This window comes from Gekko japonicus, unplaced genomic scaffold, assembly GCF_001447785.1.
Source record: "Gekko japonicus isolate JY-2015 unplaced genomic scaffold, Gekko_japonicus_V1.1 scaffold159, whole genome shotgun sequence".
Lineage (NCBI taxonomy): Eukaryota > Metazoa > Chordata > Lepidosauria > Squamata > Gekkonidae > Gekko > Gekko japonicus.
The window spans coordinates 382,356-395,767 of NW_015169177.1; the positions used below are offsets into that span (position 1 = coordinate 382,356).

General features: G+C 41.9%; 1 protein-coding gene across 5 annotated transcripts in view; it reads right to left on the reverse strand.

The window, feature by feature from the left end:
• The window catches only part of ST7 (suppression of tumorigenicity 7), a 160,871-nt gene that overhangs the window by 56,325 nt on the left and 91,134 nt on the right, over positions 1–13,412 (reverse strand). For all 5 annotated transcript variants that reach the window (XM_015416020.1, XM_015416018.1, XM_015416019.1 and 2 more), the window contains one exon: positions 7,564–7,646. In XM_015416020.1, the coding sequence (XP_015271506.1) occupies positions 7,564–7,646 (83 nt within the window). The remainder of the gene's footprint in view (positions 1–7,563; positions 7,647–13,412) is intronic.

Below are 13,412 nucleotides of genomic sequence, written 5' to 3' on the forward strand. Positions count from 1 at the left end.
AATACTCTGCAGAATGCAGCAAAGTGATTTCATCCAGAACTTGTGCATATTTACCATAAGTTCAACTCTTTTTTATTTAGAATCGCTCTCCAGTCCCTGGATCTTTCTGGAACTATAATAGAATGGAATAATTCCCATGGAAATGCTGTTCTAAGGTCACAGGTTCTACTGCCCCTATGTGCACTAAATGTTGAATAGACCATGACAGAAGAAAGATATCTCTGTTCTGTCTTGGGAAGTGGGAAAGCACAGAAGTGATGCGGGGGATGGATTATATCCTGTGTCCCTTCTGGATGATGGAGAGTGCCCACTGGTCAGTCATAGACTCCATCCAAATGTGGGGAGGCTGCTGGAATCTATTCCCCAACCATATAGTCAGGTGGTTGCTCTTTGTTTTGTTCCTGTCCTGTCTGTTAGGTTCCTGTCCTGTCCTGTTTGTTAGGAGGAAACTGTCACTGCTGGAATCTGGACCTATAGCTGAAGGTGCAGGAGCTCCTAAAATCCTTTTGCTCCCCCCCCCTTTTTAAGTGGATACATCTGAATTAGGTAGAGGGTCCACCTTCCACTGCTTTAGCCATAATTTCCTACTAACCACTATATTGGTGGCCTGTGCTTTGGCACAGAACTGCATGGCCTCTTGGGATGCATCTAATGCAAAACTGGCAGCCATTTTAATCTTTAGGATGGATCTTTTAAGCGTCAAGGGGTCAGTGTCTAGCTCCTGAAGGAGGTTATCAGCCCAAACCACAATGACCCTGGTGAAATTTGAGAGCACAGAGGGGGCTCTGATTGTTGTTGTTATCATCCACTGAATCCTTAAACATGTTGTCCCCATCCTTAGACAAATGTAAGACTGACACCAGAGTATTCAGCAGAGGAGCCTGAGGTCTTCCATGTTGCCTGCTGAAATGTCAAAGACCTTTTTTTTAATGCCTGTGGTAAAGTGCCGTTGTCTGGAACGGCTCATTCTGCCTTTAGCACATAATCAAAGAATTCAGGGAATGGACAAACTAGGCTGGCCAAGTCCCCCCGGGGGGAACCCCACCCCGACGTGCGCATCACCCGGAAGTGACGCGGCCACGCTGGGCATGCTGGGGGCGGGGCCACGGTCATCCGAGGGAAAATTCTAGATGCTGGACGGGAGTCCCCCGCTCCAGAGGAATTTACACTTGGCAACCCTAGGACAAACTGAGGACCCTTTGGATGATCTCTTAAAACCTCTAGTATCTAAATTGGCTGAAGTCGATGATCTAGGTTTTACTGTTGTATCCAATTGATAGTTAAGAGGGGGGGACACACCTTTTTTAAATCTCTGGAAATGTTCCAGCTGGAAAGGCCTAGAAGAATTTCCCTTCCTTATGTTGTTGAAGGCTTTCACGCCTGGCGTTCATTAGTTGTTGTAGATTTTCTGGGCTGCATGGCCATGGTCTTTATCAGAGCTTTATCAGAGTTTCCTCTTTATCAGAGCTTGTTGCCATAGATCCTATAGTTCAAGGGAGCTCTTCCACTCCCAAACCCAAGCCTGACATGGGTGGTGAGGAAGAAGGGGAACATCTCTTTTGACTAGCTCTCGAATGCTTCTGATGCTAGCTAGCATCCTGAAGGTGCTAGTGTCCTTATGGGCGAGGTCAGTCACAGCAACTGCTTGGTCAGGTACTCCTAGCCACAGAAAGACCAACATGATTCCCGGTTGCATACACATGGGATTGGGAAAGGCCCAGGCCGGACTAAAGGCCTGCATCCTCCAATCTGCAGAGGGTGGGCTGAAAAAAGGCAGGAGAACCTGCGCAGCCACCCTATTGGAATTTTCCAGACTGCCAAACCTGCTGGGAAAGGCCTCAGAGAGGCTTGAGGGAAGGGAAACTGCTCTGTCATGCTGCCACCCCTGCTTGGATCAGCCCCTTGTTCGTGTTGGAGGTCATTATCCCACTCCCCCTGTGTATCTCAGCGGAGGGGGGTGCCTCACCTTCAGCTCCAGTCCTCTCACTCTCTGTAGGTCTGGAAGCCTCTGAATCTATGGGGCGGGCCACCTGCTGCGATCTCCTCATGGCTGTTTGGATACTGTAGAGCTCTGCCAGGATTTTCCTGCACAGTTGGGGGCTGGCTGCAGAATGTTCCACGCCACTGCAGATGCATCCGTCGGTGGCCAGTGTCTGATGCCTGAAGCCTCAACCGGGAGAGGCCTGTCTCAACTATCTCTCAATTTTTTCTAAGACCGGCAATGGGGCCCTTCCTCAAAGCCTTTCCATCTTCCATACCAACAAGGTAGGAGACTCAAAGAAAGCGGTTAACCTAGGCTCAGACCCAGTAGATCTCGATCGGGTAGTTCTTGTGCAGTTGGGGACCAGCTGTAGAACGACCTGAAGCTTTGGGTCTGTCAGCACTGGCAGTGGCTTGTCCTGCTGTAGATGAATCTGCCATTGGCCAATCTCCAATGACTGGAACCTCAGGCGGGAGAGGCTAGTCTTAACGGTCCCTTTTTTCTTTTTTAAGACCGGCAATGGGGCCTTTCTTCAAGGCTTTTCCATCCTCCATATCAATTAGGCAGGAGTCTCCAAGAAAGCAGAGCGAGGCTCAAGCATCCTGCTGGAACAGCAGGGCTAGTGAAACTGGAGGGTCAGCCTCGCTCTGAGCCAATACAGTCTACACAAATTTGCATAGCCCAGCTGGAGAGAGAGGAGGCATGGCCTAGCCAGTTTGGATGACTTCGCCCCACTGAAGGAGAATGCATGTTTCATGAATTAAACAACAGGAACATTAGGGTTGCCAGGTCTGGGTAGGAAAATAACTGGAGACTTTGGGGGTGGATCCAGGAGAGGGCAGGGTTTGGGGAGAGGAGGGGCCTCAGCATGGTACAATGCCATAGAGTCCACCCTTCAAAGCAGCCATTTTCTCCAGGGGAGCTGATCTCTGTCAGCTGGAGGTCAGTTGTAAAAGCAGGAGATCTCCAGGCCCCACCTGGAGGCTGGCAACCCTAAGGAACATTCATATACATTTCAGGATTATAGTCACTTGTATTATATGTATAAGCGAAGAAATATGCTCATGTGCTCAAGAACTGGTTTCACTTATTCTAGCTTTCTGACCTTGCTCTGAAAACTGATATGTAACTGGAACACTCCAAAGTTTTGAAAAGCCACTGGTTTCACTGCAGGAATTGTTGGATTTTTTAAAAAAGGAACTGCCTTTTCAGAACAGCACAGAAACTGGCTTGCAACTGCTTTGTTCAAAAAGGAAAATTTTCAGTATGGCTAATTATGTACCATGGGATCATGTCAGTTCAAGGAATACCCAAGGTACCTTAATTAAGTAATGAACTCCCATTGCTCGAAAACAACAAGGCAAGGAAGGTCTCTGAACAGGTTCAGCAAACACAGTTATTTTTCAGATATCTCTGTCACTAGCCTGAAGAAAACCTGCAACTGTAGTGAAAATATTTTAGTTTGTATGTTCTGTGGCCATACACTGGAACACAGATGGCTATTTTTCTGCTAGTCCCTTTCTTTGGGTCTTTAGCTAACCTGATATATCACTCTTTGATGAATTACAAAATACAGGACACAAACCAACCAGTGGGGGGGGGGCATGAGTTACATCACACCTCTCTAGGAATTGCCAGAAAGTCTGTGGTAAAACCATAGAGTTTCCAGTGATTCCTAGACAGGAGTGACCTTACTTCTAGGTTTTCCCCAGAACTGACATCATGCTGTCAACTCAACAGCCATTTTTTAAAAATTTTAAGCGGGGTTTGCAACAAGCAGGGATTTTATTTGTTTTATTTATATTTATTGATATACTTTCTATATCTTTCTTCTGAGACCCAAGGTGTATTACAAAATTAAGAAACAATGCAATAAAAACAGCATAAGACATACTGTAAACAGACCAAAAATGAATTAAAAATCAGTAAAAACAGGCTAATACATACAACTAGTTTCAGAGCTTGCAACAAACACAGATGCCAACTTTGCTGTTATATATACCCAGACAACACAATCAGTAGACCAAACAACATCAACTATACAATCTCAGGCTTATTCACCTGCTCATCTTCTAACATTGTGTATGCCATTGAATGCCAACAATGCCCTTCAGTTCTCTACAACAATGCCATTCAGTTCTCTGCATAGGACAAACAGGTCAAACCCTATGCCAAAGGATAAATGGACACAAATCTGACATCAAGAATCACAAAACTGAGAAACCTGTAGGAGAATATTTCAACCTCCCGGGATACTCAATGGGGGACCTCAAAGTAGCAGTTTTATTACAAAGGAATTTCAGAAACAGACTGGGACGGGAGATTGCTGAATTATTGGGTTGAACCGGTGCCATCATTGTTGGGTTGAACCGGTGCCATATTGGTGTCGTCTGAAGGCATAAGGGCCGACACTTTCGGTGAGGAGTGTAGCGGGAAAAAGTCTGCTACAGATCTGGAGGTTTTTGTAGTGTCTGCTGCTGATACTCTCGTCGATTTTTGGGAGCCTTTTTTGACCATTTAGCCGTGGGTTTTCGATTTTAAGTTGATTTTCAGTGGAAGGGGTCGGGAGCTCTTTTCCTATGTGCCCGCCATACATCGCAAGCTCCGCCCTCCCCCGTAAAGGAATGTTTTAATGAGAAGTAGTACAGGACATAAAGTCATCTTCATCTCAGACTCTAGTTGCATTCAGACATCATACTTACCAATGGTTAAGGGAAAACGTGCATAGATCAGTTTGTTGCCTGGCTTGTTTACTCAACTCATTCCATCACCCTCACTTCTTTTATGGATAACTGTGGTTAAAAACTATGGTTACCTATGATGTACAAATGTGGGTACATGAGCTAGTCAGAATTAATTTTCACTGCCAACTAGTGGAAGAAGAGAGTTACTCTGGTTAACTCATGTGCCTGTGTTCATATGTCATAGGTAACTGGAGTTAGTCTTTAACTATGACCCTCTGCACAAGAAAAGAGGTAGAGGAGTCTGGCAACAAGATGAGCTCATGCATATTTATGCATATTTTTCTTTAACTGCAATTAAACGTTATGTCTGAATGCATTTTAGAGTTTACAGGATGCACACAAGAGTTGGTATAGAGTGTTTCATATCTATATCCAAATTTAGGGTTGATTGTTATTAATAGTTGCATGTTTGGGTGGAAAGCGTACAGAATGCTAAAGTTGTATTTTACTACATGTATTGGTCACTTGTAATTTGCTGTTGTCATTTTTGTGTTCTATTCTGACCATGTTTATACTTGAGAAAACAATATAAATAAAGATGTTTAAAATAAAAAAAAAGTCTGAATGCATCCTATCACAACAAAATTTATGAGTATGAAAATATAAAAATAAGATCTAATGCGAGGCTTGATTAATCCCACATGCCAGGTTACCATGACACTTAGTATTTTCAGCAATGATTTTATTGTAGAATCTCTTGGCAGTTCTCAGTGGATGCGCAAGTGGTTGGATCAGATGAGTTTTTCCATTGGTGCAAAAGGGAAGGAAGGGAAAAGTCCCCTTCAACCACCAAAGAGGCTGTGTTTGGAAACATGGGACCTGCATGGGAAAAGAGTCACATGGAATAGGGGTGGGGGCAGTAATAAGGAACTGGCTAGATCTAACCTTAAGCTTATTTATTTATGATTTCACATCAGAATGTTCAGCTGAAGGACACAAAAATAATTGTGCATGCAGTTCTTGTCACTCTTTGTTTATATGCCATTCAATGGTGGTAAATCATTTCTTTCCATACTGGCTCCAATATTCAGTTAAATAGAGCTTCTTGGAAAAATAATGGAATTAGGAGAAACTGGTGAGGTTTGTTTAGTTTCTTTGTCGCAATAACAAGTAATGTTACCCTTATACCACAACACTTTAATCATAGTTTTAATAAAATTAGGAGAAACTGGGCAATAATTAGAAAATTTGAAATTAGAAAAACATGAAACCCTGAAGGCTGAAAAATTACTCTAGCGCCTGAATTTCTGGGTTGACTGCTAGCCAAAGAAAAATGGCCAAGGCTTGAGCTGATGATCTATTCAAGGATTTAAAACTTTTAAACTAACTTCTAAGACATTATTTAAAAAAGGGGTTAAACCAAGAAAATGATCTACAAGGAAAAAGGAAACAATGACATTTTTTGCAAGAATACTAAAAAATGCTAATCCATTACTCAAACATTTTGTAGCAGAGAGAACTTCCTAGGAATCAGCTTTACTGTTTGGTAATTAATTGGTTTTCCAACTCATATCACTGTAACTAAGGCATAATTTTACAATATGCCCAGCTGGAGGAGTCCAGTCAATACCAGTGAAGTAAAATACAATTATGCCAAATATTATAGTCTTTAGAAATGACAGGGGAAAGTACATACGTGGAAAATAAATACGCTGCTTTTTTAAAATTTAGCTTGCTCTGGTTTGCAGCATATCAGGTTTACACTGCTGCTGTGTTCTCCCTGTGACCAGTTAGGTGACCTTTTTTTTCCCCTTTAGGAAGAAACTGTAATCGAACTTTAAGCATTAGCTGGACAAAACTAAGTACATCTACATCTCATAGACCTCTGTGTGAGAATTAAGCATACGCTTAACTCTTTCTCAGTGAAATCAGTGGAACTTTAAAGGATTCAACTGTCTGGACCATCAGAAATGTAAGTTTTGTTGTTCTAAGGTATTAATAGAAAATAAAAAGCTTTTCACAGGAGATCTGATACCTTGGTGACTACACTGTGTGGTGCATTTTCTCACAGCAAATTACAAGGAATGCACTCGGCTTAAAATCAAAACATAGCTGCATAATAGATTTCTTCTCATCATGAAAATATCAGCTGATCAAAATAACTCAAAATAGACTAGACAACAGCAGATAGTAATTATTCTGATGCTCTAAAGGCAAAAATAAAATAAAATATTCTAATGCTAAAATATATTCTCATGCAAAATGTGGAAAATTATATTATGCTAATCAGATCTTTCCATAATTCCCCTTTTTAGTAATGTATAGAGTGCATTCATTTGGGACAGAATGTTTAACAAAGCTCCAAGCAACTGAATAGTAGCCATGGCAAGATTATCTTCTTCACTGATTAAATCAGCAGCTTTCAGTGGGAGATGAGAAAAACATGCTTGGTCAAGAAACAGTATAAACGTGAAAGACTCTAATCATGGTCAATTGTTATGTCCTTTGAATATTAACACTAAGGCAAAGTTGCTGAATCCATGGAAAAACCCCAGTTCATACACAGAAACAGAATTTAAAATTATGCATTGATTTTCGGTTTTGCTACATAAAACAGCTCAACCATTTGAACTGATTCATACAAGAACATGTGATATGTATTTTTGGATTTATGATGCAAATTACTGATGCCAACCCTCCCATAAACATACTAAGTATGCCAAGAATTCTGAAGGGGGCTGCTTTTCTAACAGAAATGCTTTTAAATATACACAGTCACTGAGGAAGGGGTGAGGATGAAGATTATCAAAGATCAGTATTTTGTAATGTTGAATCTTATTTTCCAAACTATGATATGAACCAAATTTGTGAAAATTAAATATTACAATTTGTACTCACCAAAATAAGGCCTGAGATTAACGAGGAAGTGCCTGTTAGGGCCACGTAGAACTTGGGGGTTAATGTGTTCAAAAACATACTCACTGAAAGAGACAAGGAGGAAAAACAAGTCATACATACTATTTTCTGCTCTTTAGTTATCTGCAAATCCACATGAGCTTGTTTTTACTTTAAAATTATCGCCCTTCTCCTTTGCAGTACAGGAGGGAAAGCAGCAGCTTTGTTCAGCAGTAAGCAGCACCTCCCTTTTCTGAATCACAAAATCCTCTTACAAAAATCTGACCAATAGGTCAAGCTTATCACGGACAAATGGATGGCAATTCGGGAATGGCAACCAGGAAGCCATAAAGTGAATCCAGCCTGAGGAAGGCCAGCAGCTGTCCTAATGGAAGCCAGTCCAAACCAATGAATTTGCTAAGAGGAACTTTGGAGGTTTCACAGTGCTGTTTGGCATGAAAGACTCCCACACCTTACAGAGGAAATGGTCTGTTGCCACAATGTGCTGATCTAGATTGGACCCAGGGGTCATTTCGTAGAAAAAGAGCTAGGGGGACTCATTAGCATAACTCATTAGCATATGCCACACCCCCTGACAACCCTGGAAGTGTGTCCTCCCCACAGCCGGCGGCGACCTCCAGCGGGCACCAGCAGGGAGCTCCAGGCCCCGCCCTCCCGCACCTCACCCGGGGGGATGGCGTCCCCCCGCGTCCCCCCCCAAATGACCCGATTGAACCACTATCCCATGCAGTTGCTGCATACCCAGACCTTTAAGTATTACATGTTAAAATTCTCTGTCAAACAATTCTATGTTGCATAGTTGATAAAACCATGTAACCATGTAAATATGCTGAGTTGGATCCTGTGAACAAGCTCAAGAAATAGATTATTCCTCTTTCTGCCTTCTTCCCTGCAGGTCCCCAAGCAAGCAGACAGACAGACAGACAGATACACACACACACAAAAGCCGCACTTCAGGGTCGGAGGACACTCAGGAACAGAGTGGGATGCAGCGCAGAAGGGATGCAGATTGAGGGGAAATTGGCAGAATACCCCACTTTGTGCAAGCTCATCTGTGAACAGAGCCAAGAGCCCATGCAAGAGGTTGAGGGATGATTTCTACCTATTCCCCATTCTTTGGCAGCCCTCAGCTTCTCCTAAGCATCCCTTAACTCTCATGAGAAGCTATTTGAGGATTTCAGGAAGTTGCATGGGGAAGTGGAAGAGATCTATTCCTGTCGGGCGGCAGGACCCCACCCAACCTTACCAGCTACAGTAATACAATCAGGGAAGATGAGCAGGGTAGGGAGTTGCAGGTAGGCTGCAGGGATGGCTTCTGAGGAAAGAAGAACCTAGCAAGCCTCTGGTGGGGGCAGGGCTGTAAGGGGCAGGTGGGGCTGGACAAGTGCAGACAGGTGGTGGGGAATGACATCTGGCATAATGTAAGATGGATGGGGGTGGGAGGAACCTGCCCAGGGCATTGAGGGCTTTGTACTGTATTCTTGGTGCTTGGGGGGGGGGCAGCAGTAGGAGCGCTTCTAGTGTCCTGGCCCCACTGATGGACCTCCTGATGGCACATGGTATTCTTGGCCACTGTGTGACAGAGTGTTGGACTGGATGGGCATTTGGCCTGATCCAACATTGGCTTCTCTTATGCTCTTATATTATGTTTTCCAATCCCCAGTACTTCCTGGTCACATGGGTGGAGTGGAAATGGACAAGAGGGCATGACATCCCACAGGTTATTTAAAGATGGCCTAGAAACAGGCCAAGGATGCTGTAGCCAATCCCATCCAAGGCTCTGAGGAGCAGAGGTCAGTGAAGAGGAGGAAGATCCTGGTGTTGCAATCCCCCTCCCCTCTTCTCACTGAGGCCTGGTGGGCTGTCTGGTGGTAAAAGCAGTCATGATGGAGGGGTGAGTGGTGGGCCAGGATCAGGAGAAGCCCCACAGTTCCATTCGTTTGTTCTGTTCAGTGTTCACAGACTCCATTCAATTGATGCTAATCTCTAGAAGATGTTTCTAGGACACAGAAAAAAATACATTTTCTGGAATGGAGATTTAGATGGGATTCTGTTGGGGATGGAATCTGATACAGGTTATTTTTAGATGAACATTGCTGGTACCCCATGGAGGAACTCCTTGTACTGTTTCTGGATCTTACAACCAGAGCTCATTCTCTTGTTGCATGGACTCCTGGTCAAGAGACTCCCAACAACACTCTCTTTGGCAGTAATTTGTTTATTGAGATATCAGCATGATCCAGGTTAGACCAGAACCATGTCAGAACTGAGGTTCAGGTGGGAAAATCTAAAGATATAGACAGTTCAAACTAAGGCCCCTCTAACCTAACCAATCACATGTCTCAGCCATCCCGCCTAGGTCTTGCGTTCACTACCCCCCCCCCCCCCCCGGGAATATACAATCTTGTTATCTATAATAGCAAGCTGGCACAGCTTCGTTCCCAAGGACGTTCCTCTAGGAGGAAGGTATCTTAAGGAAGAGTTACGAAGCCTAGGATAGGGCGATTCACACACACAGCCATTCACCTCCCCCCTGGAGGAATTTCCCTCCCCCCTGTAACCATGGCAAACTAAGCAGAGTTTGACAGGCATGTGTCCAGCTTCCTTCCCAGGATACAAGAAAAGTACCACTCATCAAGCACCAGTTGTTGTAAATGCAGTAACAGAACAGTCTAGGCTCCACAGGAATTCAAACCCTTGCTAAATGAGCCCATGCCAAGCAGCTGCTATTATGCTACATCTCAGAACTGCTATGGCAAGTTTCTTTCAAGACCTATTAGGCTCAGCAGATGAGGCAGCACTACATACAGCAACAAAGGACATAAGTACAGCTTGCCATAAACCATTGGGCGGGACTATAAAAAATGAGCTGGATGATCTCAGCATATATAGCAGTTCCAATGAACATTTGGTATGAGTCCATTGCTACCTCAAGACCCAAGGAACAAACTACACTGTAATTTTGACATCTCTTTAAGATTTAACATGTACTTAGTTTAAAATGCCAGCATTAAACTGTACCTCCAATACTGGATTTGGCTTTGTAAAACAGAATGCAATGGCTTTTTAAAATACACACTTGTGACCTCTGAGTAAGCGGTGCGGTGCTGCGGGCTACTCTCAGGACTCTCCCAAGTTTCCCTGACCTCTCCTGCTTTTTTTTAAAGCCCCCCCCCCGGTCTTGGCGACCGATTAGGGCTTCACCCAACCTCTCGAAGGGAGGCTGGGTTGCAGGAGACTCATTTGGCAACCTCGCAAACAGCGGTTTAGCGGGGCGAGACCATTTTGCCTCAATGCAGGAGCTGGAGAAGGTGCAAACCATGGCTGCCATGTTTTTGCTACAGCTGTGACAACCCGTTTTAGAGACTATGGGATTTACAATACAACGAAGATGTGAGTAGCCATACGCTACAAGAATAAAACAATGAAGACCTTTATTGAAGCACCCCCCTTCTATATTGTGAAACAAATGGAAATAAGCGGCTGGGAAGAAAACGCATGCAGAGGCTTTTTGAATGATATGGCGGGGGTAAGAAAATGATTCTAAATGTTGGAATTACTAACTTCAGTAGAACATTTGTATTATGGTATCATATGTAGATAGTTGAATTGTACTGACTATTGTGACGAAAATTAGGAGTGTAATAGAGTAGGAAAATGGCGTTGGCAGAGAATATTGCGGAAGAGGAGAATTTGGAAAACATGGAAATCGGGAATCTCACTTGGGAGCAATTCCAAACACTTATGATAGAGGAAATAGAAATTGCGGTTGCAACGGCCTGTAAAAATCTTTTAGAGAAACCTCAAAGTTTGGTTGACCAGGAAAATGAGAAAGAAACAATGCAGGAGCAGCAAAGGGAAGTGTTGCAGGAAACGCTACACTTATTAATGGATTATGAGAAGAGTGATGCCAACCAAATTTGTAGTCGAAAAGAGCCAACAAATTATCTGCTAGAGTCGGAAATGGCAAAAGATGACTTTCAAAATCTCTCACTCAGAAAAATACCTAAAATGACTAAAAAGAAAACAAAGAGGTGTCTAAAGAGAGCTCGTAAAAGTAACAAAAGCTTGAGGATTAATTTCATGAAACCCAGAATGGAAAAGCTGGAAACAAAACTCTGTGAATATAAAGACATAAGGCACTTAGATATGATTTTGGAAAAAAGATGTTACAGGAAAACAAAAAAGATAATAAGAAATATGATTCCATCCTGCTTTTTATATGTAATGGTAGAAAGGAGGCTTATTATACTGCAATCTTCGTAATGGAATGATGATAAGCTATATATGATTGGATATTGGGTACTTCCTCTTTCTCTTTTTTGTTGTTGTTGATGCCTTAAAGAATATTTGTTTTCTTTTTTTCTCTTCACATGTGTATAATGAAGGATTTAAAGCTTACTATATTACCATATTTGTAATGTTACCTCCCCTTTTTTATCTATTTAAAGTTATATTTTGATCTTCTTATTCTCTTTAGTTTTGTGGATAATGGTAAACATGATTAAAGACATTTGTTAGGGGGATAGAAATGATAGTTGTAGTTATAAATTATAGTATTAATAAAATTAACCTAAAGGACAACATAATAGGGTGAAATATGATCTCTGTGTTAGAGTAAGATTTTTATTTTATATTTTATATATGAAAGGAAGGAAATGAAGCTGAATACATAATAAAATTGGAGGTTACATATATTACTTCCCTACAGGTTATAATATAAAGAATATTTTGGATTAGAGCAAACTCATTATTTTATTTAGGAAAAGAAGGAAATGAAGTTTACTATATTGCAAGACTGGACACTACATACTATCCATAATTTGGAAATTTTCTCTTCATGTTGCTTTAGAGCTTCATATAGATAATGTAAGAAAAGAGGATCACTATATTATCACAGAAGGATGGGAAGATATATAGTTTTTAAAATTTGGAAATTTATATGATTGGGAAACATTGTAATAAGAGGATAGTAAAATAATAGAGAAATAAACCAGAGGGAACGTTTTTGGTGCATTGTAAATTTACAAAGCTTGTAAATGTTATGTAATTCTGCCAATTAAGATATTCAGTTGTAAAAATATTTAAAAGGGCTTGTAATATGCCTTAGCTGTGATAATAACAAACGTGTTTTGTTGTATTTGATTATTATGATATGATCATATTTTTGTTTTGTCTCACACTTTTATGTTTGAAAACCCAATAAATATATTATTTAAAAAATAAAATACACACTTGTAGCATTATAAAATTGCGTTTCTGGATACCATGATCCTATGAAGGGGGGGGGGAACCCCTCAAACACAAAGGGGCCTGGTCAGTACTTGCCACATGGCATATATGCTACATGCAGCTAATCTCAGTCCCTACACACCATCTGTTTCTAAACAGTCCTCTCTCTTTTCTGTCAACCAATTTCTGCTAGCTATTTGCAGAGTCTGAGAAATGTATTCAGTTTGAACAAAAGAGTGAAGCAAGTAAATATTTCTGTCTGATTTACACACATCATCATCATCATCATAATCATCATCATAATCATAATCATCATCGCACTTGATCACAGAACAGACTGTTTAGTAGGGCTTCCCTTACAAGCATCCCGTTTACAAGGCTCCATTGCAAAGTTCGTGAGGCTAAGCTTTATTAAGAGAGAAGCCACCAATTATAACTCATGATCTGGCATCATTTAACATGATTAATGGCTAAGCACCTGGTCAGCTTGCTCCCCCTAATTCGATAGAAGATTTCTGCCTTCTGTATTAGTAAAATCAGATTTTGAAGGGCTAGCTGTGCCAATCTGTTGGAGAAAAAAACAAAAAAGACTCTTGTTG